This window comes from Perognathus longimembris, chromosome 16 (assembly GCF_023159225.1).
Source record: "Perognathus longimembris pacificus isolate PPM17 chromosome 16, ASM2315922v1, whole genome shotgun sequence".
Classification (NCBI taxonomy): domain Eukaryota; kingdom Metazoa; phylum Chordata; class Mammalia; order Rodentia; family Heteromyidae; genus Perognathus; species Perognathus longimembris.
In genome coordinates, this window is record NC_063176.1 from 34,812,539 (window position 1) to 34,827,047 (window position 14,509).

Below are 14,509 nucleotides of genomic sequence, written 5' to 3' on the forward strand. Positions count from 1 at the left end.
CTGCAAATGACTTTTTTTTTCCCCTTTGGTTGTAGGGTTAAATTCAGGGCCTGAGCACTATATCTGAGCCTTTCTGTGCTCAAGGCTAGTGCTCTACCACTTGAGCCATAACACCACTTCCAGTTTTGAAGTGATTAATTAGAAATATGAGTCTCATGGGGACTTTCTTGCCCAGGCTAGCTTCAAACCTCCTTAGCCTCCTGAGTAGCTAGAATTACAGGCATGAGCCATCACTGCCTAGCAAATGACAGTATTTATTCTTTCTAATGACTGTGTAAAATTCCACTGTGTATAGGTACCACATTTTTTGCATCCACTTGTCTATTATGGCACATCGGGGCTGTTTCCGTGTATGAACTATTGTGAATAGTGTGGCAATGAACATGGACATGCAGGTGTCCTTGTCATATCCTGGCACATGATATTAAGGAGTACTAGTTATTTTTGCAACAAGTCTCACTTCCTGCCCAGGAATATGATTGGACCATGGTCCATTTACTTTTAGGCTTCCTATAACAGCTGCAATAACAGGTACCCACACGATGTCCAGCTTCTACTATTGAGATATCTAGCTTCTCCTGTTGGATAAAGTCTCATGGACTTTTCTGGCCAGGCTGGTATGAAACTGATCCTTCTGTTCCCAGCCTCCCATGTAGTTAGGATTACAAGTGTGAGCTGCTGGTGCCCCAAGCAGAATAATGTATTCAAAAAGCACATGTATTTTATAATTAGTTCACAATGTAATAATAGCATTAAATAAGTATATATTAAATGAAAGCTATCATCAAAAGTTGAGTTGATAGCCTATCAGAATAGATATGAAATATATATTCCTTTGGATCAAAATAAGAGAGAACTCAGATCAAAATATATACTGTTACTAATTATCATATGGAGAAGAAAATATCTGTATGCTATATTGACATAAAAATACTTTAAACTCCCTTTTTAAATTATCCCTTTAATACACTTTGACACAAAGGTGAATCCTGCACTTTAGATACTACAGTGGAAGAAAATTCTCAGATTTTTCACAAATGGCAGAGATATAAATTGCAGGAGATTTCTAAAATTTGGTTGCTTTTATTTCAATGACAAAACGAACAAAAACAAAATAAAGACAATATCCTTACGGATGTGTAGGATCTGGTGTTTGAACAGACTTACTGATGCCCAATGCTAGTAAACCCTATGGAGAAGAAGGGGAAAAGGTAAATAAACATTAGCAGATGGATAATATGAGTAAGGCAGTTTGGTGGGTGCACAGTGACAATAATAAACATTTAACATACCCATGTTCAGTGGCCCAGCAGTTCTGGTTTCCAGTATTAAAGAGAATAAAGATGAACTAAACAGAGTTCCAAACAACATTTTTCAAAAATAAAGATGAAGCGCATAAAGCACTTTAAAATTCCATCAGTTGAAAAATGCAAAACGAGTAAAGAACCATCAATTACTTCTATAGCACTTTACTGACAAAGAAAGTTTCTAGGTTATCAGTAAATGAAACACAAGGAAAAAGCAAGTTAAAACAGTATGTATAATATATATGTGCATATATATATATGAACTCATGTTTTTTAGTTTTTTTTAATGTACCTACAATATAAGGAACAAGAGAAAATCTGAAGGAATAGACTTTTTAACTAAGTTTATAACTCAGGAGATAAATCTAATTAGGGTGGCCTATAATATTTGATGTTTCATAAGAATAACATAGCTGTGCAAACAAAAAAAGGAAAGGTCTGAAACTATGTGCTGTTTGTAGATACATACATTTTAGTAAAACTACAAAAACGTGTACAAGTACATATGTCAATGTATATAGAAAAAATTGGAAGGGGAGAAACAAAAAATGAAAAAGTTGTAACTAAGCTTTTCTTTCTCTGCTGGGAGGGAGGGGTTGTGGTAAATATAGCTCAGATGGTTGAGTGCTGCCTATTATTCCCAAAGACCTAGGCTTGTTCCCTAAGCATGCCCTCCTCCTCCCAAAAAAACCCACAAAAACTTTGTTTCTTGGGGAAAAAAATCTCTAAAATAAACAGAGCAAATTGTCAACATATGTTAACAATAGACATTAATTATTTAATCTGGCAACTTAATTTAATTACCAGATCTACAGACTCTTCCTATTCACTCACTTGCCTTCATGTTTTCATCCTTTCTTTAATTTCTAAATTTTATTTTATCCTTATTATAAGAGTTATCCCCTGGAATTTCTTGATATTTGTATGCTTGTTCTCAGTAAGCTCTTTCCACTGTTACTTGATATGAATTTAGAAACCTACCCAAGAACAATGGCTCATGCCTTTAATCTTAAACTTTGTTTGGTTGATCAATTTAGAGAAATTTCACAAATTAAACCTATGACATCCAATCCATGTGAACATGGAACTCCCAGATGCTAGTAAGCTATTGACCAGCCTTAAATAGTCTTATAACCCTATCTTTCATTTTATATTCTCCCAAACTTGCCCCAATGTAATAGGCTTGATTATATGTAAACACTGAAAAGTTATTCTCTTAATATACCAAACAGATACACAAGCAAAATGTTTTTATAGTATTTTAAAAAAATTATTGTGTGGCTTGAACTCTGGGCCTGGGTGTTGTCCCTAAGCTCTTTTGCCCATGGCTACTGCTCTACTACTTTGAACCACAGTGCCACTTCCAGTTTTCTGTTGGTGAACTGGAGATAAGGGTCTCATGGACTTGCTGGGGCTGCTTTGAACCATGATCCTCAGATCTCAGACTCCTGAGTAGAATTACAGGCATAAACTACCAGTGCCCAGCTGATGTAGAATTACTTTCAAAGGTTTGGGTTTTTTTATACTCATAATTTTAGCTAAAGGAGATTAAAAGATACTTCAATATTTTTAAATTCTTCATTTGCAAATTCAAGGAAAGTAATTCAAGTCATTAGTCTAATGAAAACATATTTTAAGACACAGCATACTTATTTTATATCTTTATCCAAAGATCTTAAATTTATTAGTTGTAAGTTATTAAGTATACACATATAAAGAAAATTTAAACTCAATGTAACATTTTTTTCACAAAAGCTTGTAACCGGGGCTGGGGATATGGCCTAGTGGTAAGAGTGCTTGCCTCGTATACATGAGGCCCTGGGTTCAATTCCCCTGCACCACATATACAGAAAATGGCAAGAAGTGGCGCTGTGGCTCAAGTGGCAGAGTGCTAGCCTAGAGCAAAAAGAAGCCAGGGACAGTGCTCAGGCCCTGAGTCCAAGCCCCGGGCAGGACTGGCCAAAAAAAAAAAAGCTTGTAACCAAGTATTAAAGCATAAAATTTTGTTTTAAACTATGACCATAAGCCCAGGTCTGGTAACTCAGGTCTCTAATTCTAGCTACTTTAAGGAGGCTGACACCTGGAAGATCAGATTTACAGCAGATATGACATAAAAATCTGAGAGATTCCACCTCTAAAATAACCAACAAGATCTGGGCTGGAGGCATGGCATGAGTAGTACAGAGTCAGCCAACCAAACAAATTGAGTGAGCTTGAGGCCTTGAGTTCAAACTCAGGAACAACAACAAAACCCCCCAAACATTTGTGTGTGTGATGCATATGCACACAATGATCATATTCCCATGTAGAGCTGTGTCTCAGTATCACTGAGGGATTAGTTCTATAACTACCTGAAGTTCTTGGCTGCTCAAGTGTTTGTATAAAATAGTACAGTAGTTGCATATGATCTAAAAACATACAAATACTCAATGAAAATACAATTTACATAGTAAACATATAATCTTAAAACTGTTTTGTTGAAAGAATGTCAAGGGAAAAATATGTACATATTCAGTGCAACCATGCTTTTCTGAGTATTTGGTACCCACTGTTGGTTCAATGTGGACCACAGATGCATAGTCTGTGTATTGACAAGGCCAACTGTGCTTAATGGCTCAGAAGTAAAGCAGCTTATTTTCTTCCATAAGCCAACTACAGCAATCATTTACTCTGAATAGATCAACTTTTACACTACAGCCTAAAAAAACTACTTTAAATAATAATTAAAATCCCCTTTACTCCTCACCTGATTACAAGTATCTGATAATGAGTGTATAGCTTCTGAGAACATACTTGCTGAACCCGTATAAATCCAAGCAAGAAATTTAAAGAAACAGTTTAAACCATTGCTAGGAGAAAAAGAGAAAAATATGATATAGATATGGATTAAAAAAACTTAATCAACTTTATATGTCTCTGCATTAGATCCTATTAAAAGTAAATTTAAAGGGACTTTATTACTGTTCAAATAAAAATATAAAAATATAGAATATGGTAATGTTAAGTACTCAAATGAAGAGGCAATGCTAAGTGTTGAGAGTTTTTTCTTCTTCACATACTGTTACTATTCCCTAGGTTATCTTAACTATTTCTACAGCTTTAAATTATCACATGTAAAAATAATTTGTGACTCTGTCACTAACTTGAATCTCTGACTTGAGCTTCAGACCAATATTTATTAACAATAATACATTATATACGTTATATAATACGTTATATACGAGGTACTATGTTTACCAGTTTACAAAGATTATATACATTTCTCCAATGGGAAAAATTATAATTAATTATTTTACTGGTGAAAAGAACAAATTTTGTTGGCCATCTGTAGCTAGGTATCCCATAACAACTAAAAAAAAAATGAATTTACTTTCTTGGCTTCCTGTTTCCATGTTCTTCTCAGTGAATGGTGCAATATTTAATTGTCCATGCCAGAACAATGGACACTGTCTTGAACTATATCTTCAAAGTATTTCTTTTCTTTTTGTCCCCATACTGGGGTTAGAACTCAGGGCCTTGTGCTCTCTCCTGGCTCTTTTGCTCAAGGCTGGTGCTCTACCACTTGAGCTGTTCTACTACTACTGACATTTTTGTGGCTTAATCAGAGATACAATTCTCATTTATTTTCCTGCATGGCTGGCTTCAAACCTCTTTCTTTGGATCTCAGCCTTCTGAGTAAGTAACAACGTAGAATTATTCAACTTCCTCTTAAAACAATGTAAACCTCTAACTACAGCTAGCAACCAAGTCATAAATTTTACATACTCAAGGGTATACACATTAAAAAGAGAATATTTCTATCTTCAAATGCTTATTTTTCAGTACTTACATACAAATGGCAACCATCACTACTTTTCCTGGTCCCTTAAGAAACACTGATGTTCTCGAACGTGGCTATAAAATAAACATGAAAGTAACTTGTAAAATCTTTCAGAGAACCACTGACTCATTTCTCCTTTCAAAATCTCTAAACGCAGCTGGGTGCTGGTAGCTCACATCTATAATCAGGAGGCTGAGATCTGAGGATCACAGTTCAAAGCCAGCCTGAACAGAAAAGTCTCCGTGAGACTTATTTATTTCCAGTTAACTTCTCAAAAACTGGAAGTGGCACTATGGCTCAAGCGGTAGAGCACTAGCCTTGAGCAAAGAGCTCAGGAACAGCATCCAGGCCCTGACTTCAAGCCCCACAACCAACAAATCCCCCCACCCCACCCCACCCCAAAAAACAACAAAAACCTCTGAACAAACAGCTTACTCATTTCCTTTTCTCCAGCATTCCCTTTCTCAAAAGCAAGCAGATAGAAATTAAAACTGCATCTTGATACTCTTCAAAACCTTGTTTCTTTGTAATTGATGTGCTGCTTGCTTCCAGAAAGGAAGTAAGGTAGTAGAAAGTAGTAAAGTAGAAAGCAAAAAAACTTGAACTAAAATATATGTACTAAAATTTTCTGTATCTTGAGCTATATCTTTTTTTTTTTCCTCTCTCCCAGTGCCTCCCTCCCATCTCCACCCACAAGTTGCATACATAGTTCTTTCCTCGGTGAGCTACATCTTGAGCTATAGCTTGATATTTAAAAAAGCAAAAGCTATAATAACTTAAATAGTAAAAAAGGAAGAGTTAAAGCTAACAAGTTCATGGCTCTCATTTAAGTCCTGACTGTTCTCTCAAGACAAAATACTTTACATGAAAATAATGTGGTTGATTCCAGAAAAGAAAGGGAACAAAACAAGGTGAAGAAACATCAGAGAAAAATATTTTCTTGAGAGATTTTCTTTTGCTATTTCTGGATATATACTTCCTAGTTCTTTTTTCTTATGCTTTTCCCCTCCCTGAAATACTATTACATTCTACTGTAAAATAAGTTTTGTCCATTCTTTCCCAATCACTTTGATAAAGATAGAAAAAAAGATATGTTGGCATTAATTGGATAAAGACTAGAAAAGAAGATAAGTTGGCATTAACTGGATCAGAAACCATGGTAAGTTCCACAAGAAAGTAAGAAGAGAAAGCCTGGAAAAAAGGGATCTACTGCCTGCAGTAAGCACTTTCAGTGCAACACTGAGGGGCAAAAAAACAAAACAAAACAAAAGAGAACACAGGGAGCCAAGATACCTAATAGTCATGAGAAGCAACCTGTAAAAACTAACCAAGATTCCATAAGAAATGCAGTTAAAGAATTGTATCTTTTCATAGATCACAGTGGCAATTACTGAAACTAAATATACAATATCTACTTTTGTATATATCTGAAAATGTTTAACAATTTAAAAGTTTCTTTAACTTTTGAGACAAGTATAGAAAATTATAGATTCAGGAACAGTAGTTTATTGGTTCATTTCAAGAAAATGCTATTAAGCTGATAAATATTTTAGGCTAAGATAAAGAGACTACTAAAGAATTATCCTAAGAAAGTCATAGAATTAGGATCCTGAGAGGAGGCACAAGATAGTAGACATATTAGATGCAAATGTATTAAAGAGATACCAAATTGGCTGTGTAATTTTCTTTCAAGAGCTACACTTCCGCAATGAAAACAGGAGCTAATAGTTGGAATGTTTGGCCAGAGTTAAGAGTTAGAAGTGAAGATAAAGAAAATCAACATGCACATGAGAGATACAAATGCTTGCTAATAGTTTCCTCTCTGTCTATAGGCTGCAGAATAGAGAAATAGAAACAATATTCAAAGTTGACTTTTTTATTTCAAGAAAATCAGGCAAGAATGAATAGACAGTAAATTCTACTAATTATAGTGTGTTCAAAATCTTGAATTAACATGCTAAAATTTTATAATGGATTGATGTTAGGATTTTGTTGGGCAACCCACATAAGCATTATTACAAAGATATCCTTACCTTAGTGTTTCCCAAGAAATCTCTATATTCTTTCAATATTTTTTGATTTCTAAACAGCCCTACAAGAATTAGAAAATAAGTTTAAGTTACATTCATGCCAGTCAGTTTAGATTAATACAATTTTCCTTCATGCTACTGGGGTTTGAATTCAGGGTCTAGAAAGCACTCTAAGAAAGTCACTTTTTTTCACCTATGCTATACCTCCCTCATTTTGAAGTTACAGGTATGAATCACTACGACCGGTTTATTTGTTGAGATGGGGTCTTACCTGTTTGTTTGGATGGCCTCACACCTTGCTTGGCCCCACAGTCCTCCCAGGGAGCTGGGATGACAGGCACAAGCAACAATGCCTGTCCCTAAACCATTCTCTTGAAGATTATGTTAAATTTGTTCAACCAGGAAAAATACTAAGGTACTGTAAAAAAAATCTGGATTTTGCAACTTGACTAAAATTTGGGTGAAGAACTTAGGTAAACATTTCTCAAAGACAATACACAAAACTGAAGTGGTAGAACACTAGCTTAGCAAACATAAGACCCTGAAATCAAGCCCCAGTGCCATCAAAATAAGAAAGAAGGATGATACATAAACAGCCTATAATCATACGGAAAGATACTTAAAGGTCACAGAAAAACACAAATGAAAACCATAACCATACATCCATCAAGTTAGCTACTACTTGAAAAACAAAAAAATTTAAAAGGACACACACACACACACACACACACACACACACACACACAGAGAGAAAGTAAGTACTGATAAAGACATGGAGATTCTAAAACCATATTGTTGATGGGAATGAAAAATAGTGCTAAGTGTTCTTAAAATATAAAAGTGCCTCAAATAATTTAAAAATAGAATTACTGCATAAAACAACAACCCCACCCTTAAGTGTGTATCTAAAAAATATTCATCAGGGCTTCAAAGAGCTATTTGTACACCCATGTTCACGAGAGCACCCAACTACCTAAGTGTCGAGAGGAGAAGCAATCCAAAAGTCCATGAATGGATGGATTGATAAAGAGAATGTGGCATGCACATACAATGTAATATTTAGTGTTAAAAAAGAAGAAACTCTTGTCATATAGCTCACATACCACACAACATGGATAATAATTTCCACAATTTTTTGGTAAAACAAAATAAAAGGATATGAACACAATTGTTGGTAATATTGTAATATAAGGTCTACTAATGAGATGGATGGTGAGACATTTTGCTTAAGTGGGATTCAAAGTAAGTGTTAAGTGGGATTCAAAATAAGTGTTCTGAGGCTAGGGATATAGCTCTGGGGTAGAGCACATGCTTCACATGTTCTAAGTCTTTACTGAAGCCAAAAAGCCAATCTCCCCCTTCAAAAAACCCAAAAACTTACAGGTAAGTCAATATTCTTCACTACCAAAATTGATTGTAAAAGTACATGTTAATGATAATTGAGGTTTTACATACTTCATATTAAATATTCAAATATGTACAGATATATTTATTTTATATATAAAAATCTGATTTTTGTGTATTTTATTACTTCATTAATTATGTATTTCACATACTCACTATAAAATAGTAAATATATTTAACATATATTTTACACTTGATTGTATTTTACATTCCAATAGTTCACATTTGAATATTAATATTTTATATCTTCTCAAGAACAGTTCGTATTTGAATAGACAGGTACTAAATACTTGTATTAACTCATAAACATAAAGTTTACTTATTATAATTATAACAATCGCCAGCTGCCCAACTACCAAAAACTAATGCTTCTGAAAGCTTTTGATGTGATTCTGCACAAAAAACCAATTGAGTTGTCCTATATGTGCCACTTGTGATAGAAGCTCTTTTTAAAAGCACATAATTTAAATTAGTGCATTCACTAAACAGAAAACATTTATAGAATTTCACTAAAATCTTTGCTATTTGCTCTTTACCATGTCAAAATATAGAATATTAATCATTTCTAATTAAAGGTTTGGTGGAAGTTTCTCCACACAAATCAACTGATGCTGAAATATGGATATTTTCTCTGCATTAACAAAACCTGTGAAATATTTCTTGAACTACAGCTTGGGCTTTGAAATGTAATCAATGAAGATTTCTTTTTATGTTGTAAGAAGACCATAGGTAATTGACATTACTGGTAATTTAAACAAGGAATCAGAATAAGTTTTTTATTTAAGTACTATTATGCCTTATAATTTTACACTGATACATTACAAAAATAAACATTAAGTCTGGCTTAAAGAATGTATATGCAAATAAAATTTTCATCTTTATTATTAGAATATGATAATTTTTGCAAAGGGGTTTGTTGTGATGTATCTAAACATACATACAATGTACTTTGATCAAATGCAACTTATTCTCTTATCCTTCTCCCTCTTTTACAGTTTTCAATGAGTTTTGTTGTTATTTTCATATACATACATATATATATACTATATCTTCATACATATATGTGTAATTTTTTTAAGGATATCTGTAGATAAAGACAGTCAACATTATTTGCATCTTGTAAGAGGCTAAAACCCTTACACACTAGGATTTGCTGATCCCTTCATACTTTTATAAATGCCAAACCTAAAAGACTTGATTTTATACTGTTTTAATGTATAGTTAAAAGTGAATATTATATATTCCAGGTCACAAAAATTTTAAGTATATTCCTATTCTTCTTGACTAGACCACCTAGAAAGTGACAAAATGTTTTCAATTGTTTTGAAGAGGTATCAGCAGCAGAAGGTTATTCACTGTCATTGCCAGAATTAAAGCTGTGTCAGAGTATCTTAGACCTTTAACCAAGGGTCAACTGAAAGGATTAAGACTGACAGCTCACTGCAAGGAGTGAGTAGCTTTTGTAAGCTAGTTCAGCCATCACTGTCACCTGAACTGACAAAGACAAACATCCTGGAGGTATATACTGAAATATTCACAGAGGAAATGATATAATTTTGGAGAGTAGTTTCTAAATAATCCAGTAATACTATCCAGGATGAGAGAGAAATAAGGTTGTCTGTATGTTGACGACTGTAAAATGAGGTGATAAATACTGCTGTACTTCTGAGTATGTTTGAAATTACCTCACTATAAAGAGAGAAAAAAAAATTAAAAAAAATTGAAGATAGGGCTGGGAATGTGGCTTAGTGGTAGAGTGCATGCATGAAGCCCTGGGTCAATTCCTTAGCACCACATAAACAGAAAAGGCTGGAAGTGGCACTGTGGCTCAAGTTCTAGAGTGCTGGCTTTGAGCAAAAGCTCAGGGAAAGTGCCCAGGCCCTGAGTTCAAGCCCCAGTACTGCTAAGAATAGATAGATAGATAGATAGATAGATAGATAGATAGATAGATAGATAGATAGATAGATAGATAGAAGATAATATTATAACATAGTTCAGACAAAAAAAAACATGTGCTAAAATCCACCAAAACTCATAGAAATTAATTCATTTGCTTCTTGTTTGTGGAAACACTGGGGTCTGAACTCAGGCCCTTGCACTAAGGTAAACAGGTGCTCTACCACTGGTGTTCTACCCCCAGCCTTTCCTACTTTTGGTACTTTTTGAATAATCTGGCTAGTCTGAACTACCTGGCTACGCTTGAATTGTGATCCTCTCAATCTCTGCCTCTTGAGTAGCTAATATTATAGGTGTGAGCCACCACATAGCTTAAAACAAAAATTTTAAAACAATCTAGCCAGGTGTCAGTGGCTCATGCCTGTAATCATAGCTACTCAGGAGGCTGAGATCTGAGGATTGCAGTTTGAAGCCTGCCTACCCAGGAAAGTCTGTGAGGCTCTTATCTCCATTTAACCACCAAAACAAAACAAAGCCAAAAGTGGAGCTGTGGCTGAAATGGTAAAGTGTCTGCATAGCAAGACTAAGTACTGCCTGCCTCTCAACATATTGTAAAAGTCAAACAATCCTAACAAATGAATAAGAAATATAAAAAACATTACAGAAAAGAAAGAAGAAAAGGGCAGTAAGGTATTAGAGGATAACCTCAATAGTAATGGGACAAATTAAAATATAATGTTACCATTTGTTACCCATCACATACACAGAAAAGTGGAAACACTGTTAATATCCAGCACTGGCAAGAGTATGCAGAAACCCACCTTCATATACTATCACTGTAGATACATATTATTACCTATCTCCTTTGGAGAATAACTCTTCAGCACCTATCAAATTTTAAAATGCCCATCCCATTTGACCATTTGATATAAAGTTACAATAATTTCATGTTATAAAGAAAAACCATATAAGGAAATTATCATTAGCATATTCTTTGTAACAAAGAAAAAACTAGAAAATATAAATTTTGCTACATCTGAACACTAGAACTCAGTCTTGAAAGGAGAATGAGGCAGGCATAGACTTCTATATATAGATATGGGAAAAGTTATGATTACACTGGTATTTATAAAGAGCAAGATGTACATACATATGCACGGTGTCACCCCATTTATGATTAAGTGAAAAAATCTGCATGTAAGTTTGAAAGTACACTGAAAATATTCTGAGATACAAATCATTAACCAAGTTCCCTCAAGGAAGGGGAAAAAAAACACACCGGTATTATATGAAACTAAAGGTGGCTTATGATTCTTCATATTTCTTCATATTATAATTCATCATATAAAGGTAGGGTCTCACACTCAGGCTATCCTTGAACTCAGGATTCTTTTTGCTAGAGATATCAGCATGTTATAATTTTTTTATGTATGTACATACACATACATCCAATCATTTATTTATGTAGTTGGTATCAGTGAAACACTTGCTAGGCAAATGTTCTACCACCTGAGCCAAACTCCATCTTCTTTTGCTTTCATTATTTTTCATTCATTATTTATTTTGTCAGTTGTGGGGCTTGAACTCAGGGCCTTGGTGCTATCCCTGAACTTTTATGCTCAAGGCTAGCACTAAACCACTTTGAGCCACAGTGCTACTTCTGGTTTTCTGGTGGTTAAATGGAGATAAGAGTCTCATGGACTTTCCTACCCTAGCTGGCTTCGAATTGCAGTTCTCAGATCTCAGCCTCCTGATTGGCTAAGATTACAGGTCTGAGCCACTGGTGCCCAGCTTCTTCCACTAATTTTGGAATAGAGTTGTCTGTTTGTTTTAAATGCCTGGGCCAGCCTGGACTAGTCTCTTATGCTTTTGTGGAGAGAGGATGACAGGTGTGCCCCACCACAACCAGTTTTTATGAGCTGAGATGGGATCTTGTTAACTTGTTGCCTGGGCTGGTCTCAAACCACTACAGTGCTCCCAATCACCATTTCCAGAGTAGCTAAGGTGACAGGAATGAGCACCATACCTAGCTATGTAGTAGTAGTAGAAGTAGTAGTAGTAGTAGTATAACCAATACCATGGGTTGAACTCAGAGTCTCATGCTACTGTGTCTGGTACTCAACCATATGAGTCATGCTTTCCAGCCTGGATTTTTGCTAGTTATTTTAGGGATGGAATCTGGAGGAATTTTCTGCATGAACTGGCTTCAAACTGAAATCTTATAGATCGCTACCTCCTGAGTAGGTAGGAGTAGCTCACACTGATGAGTGTGAGCCTTTGGCTCCCTAAACTTCATATTCTTTTTAATTGGAAGTATGCATGAAACATCATAAATACATACTTATATAATTAAAATATCGAAAACATATATTTCAGTATCCAAAGTCAAACTTTAAACTGCCAAATTAAGCTGAGTATTATTTTCACCTATATCTCAAAATGCCAAAGAGCTTCTTATTCCTACTAAATACTTGCTGAATGAATTAAGGTAGTAGCTGAATGAATACAGCTTTCATATATGAAAGTAATTATGAGACAGTAATTACTTTCTTATATGAAAGCTGTATAAATTTTAATAGTCACATGTTTTACAGAAGCTACAAACTATAATTTTTCTCTCCTTATCATTACCTTTCAAAATTTATCAAAGAGGCCAGCATGACAATACAGGGCTATAATCACAGCACTTGAAAGGCAGAGGCAGGAGGATGGTGAGTTGCCTTAAAAAAACCAAGGAATGGAGACATAACTCAGTAATACAGCACTTCTCTTGCATGAGCAAGGCAGTGTGTTTAATCCCCCAGCACAAGAAAAAAAAACACAACAAAAATAAAAAGTTATCAAAGTAAACAACAAAAAAGCAGAACCTATTTTTAATAAAATAAATCCCAAATGAAAACTGTTATTTTCTGAACCAACAGAGCCAAACCATGTGAGCAATACAGAATATATACTTATTATAGGCATAGTTCTTACATGCTGCTTTAAGATGGATGTACTTACGTTCTCTATATTCAATTTCTGCCTCCTTACGGAGTTTCTTCTCTCTGGCAAGAGCTTCAGGGCTTCCCCAAACTTCCAAAGACCTGTGTATGCACACATGGCCATAACCAATAATCATTTTGAATGACTTTGTTATAATTAAATTTTAATGTAAATTAGCTATATGAGAATCTTAAAGCATAAGGTCCTTTCAGAGAAGTATAAAGCACTTAAAGAATTTTTCTAAATTAAATTGAAACAGCAAGAATAAATTCAACTGCAAACGTTCTTATAAATTATTACTTATAGTTAGTTAACTACCATATACTAATATTGATAAACAGGTTTACAAATATGCAATTCTGCTTTTTAAAAATATGTCATTTTACATGGAATCTGTAAAAAAAAATGTGTTTTCATTCATCCTAAATTTGGCTTATACTTTTATTATTGAAAAAACCAAAAACTATGTTCTTACTTTGCCTCCACATCTGATCTCAAGTACACAGTAAAGGACTCAGTATCTTCATGGGGACTTCGTCGTCTGATTTTCCGAAGCTGATCTAGATCACTACAGAAACATGTTGAATTTATTCAAATCATGGTTTAACAATATTATAATTCATTCAATTTATAAATTAAAAAAGATAACTAAGTGTAGATAAAAGCAACTACATTGATCCTCATCTTAAAATAATTTACCAGTATACCTCTTTAAAGCCAGTTTAAAGATTCCACTTTTGAATACAAAATCTGGAAAAAAGGAAGTAAGTTCTGATGTTCAATATAGACGCCATGACAGTATTTAAAAATTCAGTTCCATCAATGTTGCTTATGGTTTATCTGCTATGAAATACTCTACATAAAAGAGAATGTAGTTTTAGATTAATGTCATAATCAATTGTTTAAATAGTTAAGAAAGTTGTAAAATTTACTGTAGAAATATTTATGTCCTATATTACACCATGGTGATGTGTTTTTCCCCTCCCACTAGAGAGGGGGAAAGAAGGATAGGTAACTCATTTTTTTCTAATCTATAAAGAAGGGAGAAAAGTTTAGATCTGGGACAA

General features: G+C 34.3%; 1 protein-coding gene across 2 annotated transcripts in view; it reads right to left on the bottom strand.

Annotated features, from left to right (window-relative positions):
* Positions 1 to 14,509, bottom strand: part of Slc30a9 (solute carrier family 30 member 9) — a 50,940-nt gene that overhangs the window by 19,356 nt on the left and 17,075 nt on the right. For both annotated transcript variants that reach the window (XM_048363849.1, XM_048363848.1), the window contains exons 5-10: positions 13,918 to 14,010; positions 13,461 to 13,543; positions 7,161 to 7,219; positions 5,137 to 5,201; positions 4,054 to 4,156; positions 1,134 to 1,189 (exon numbers count right to left, since the gene is read on the bottom strand). In XM_048363849.1, coding sequence (XP_048219806.1) covers positions 1,134 to 1,189; positions 4,054 to 4,156; positions 5,137 to 5,201; positions 7,161 to 7,219; positions 13,461 to 13,543; positions 13,918 to 14,010 — 459 coding nt within the window. The remainder of the gene's footprint in view (positions 1 to 1,133; positions 1,190 to 4,053; positions 4,157 to 5,136; positions 5,202 to 7,160; positions 7,220 to 13,460; positions 13,544 to 13,917; positions 14,011 to 14,509) is intronic.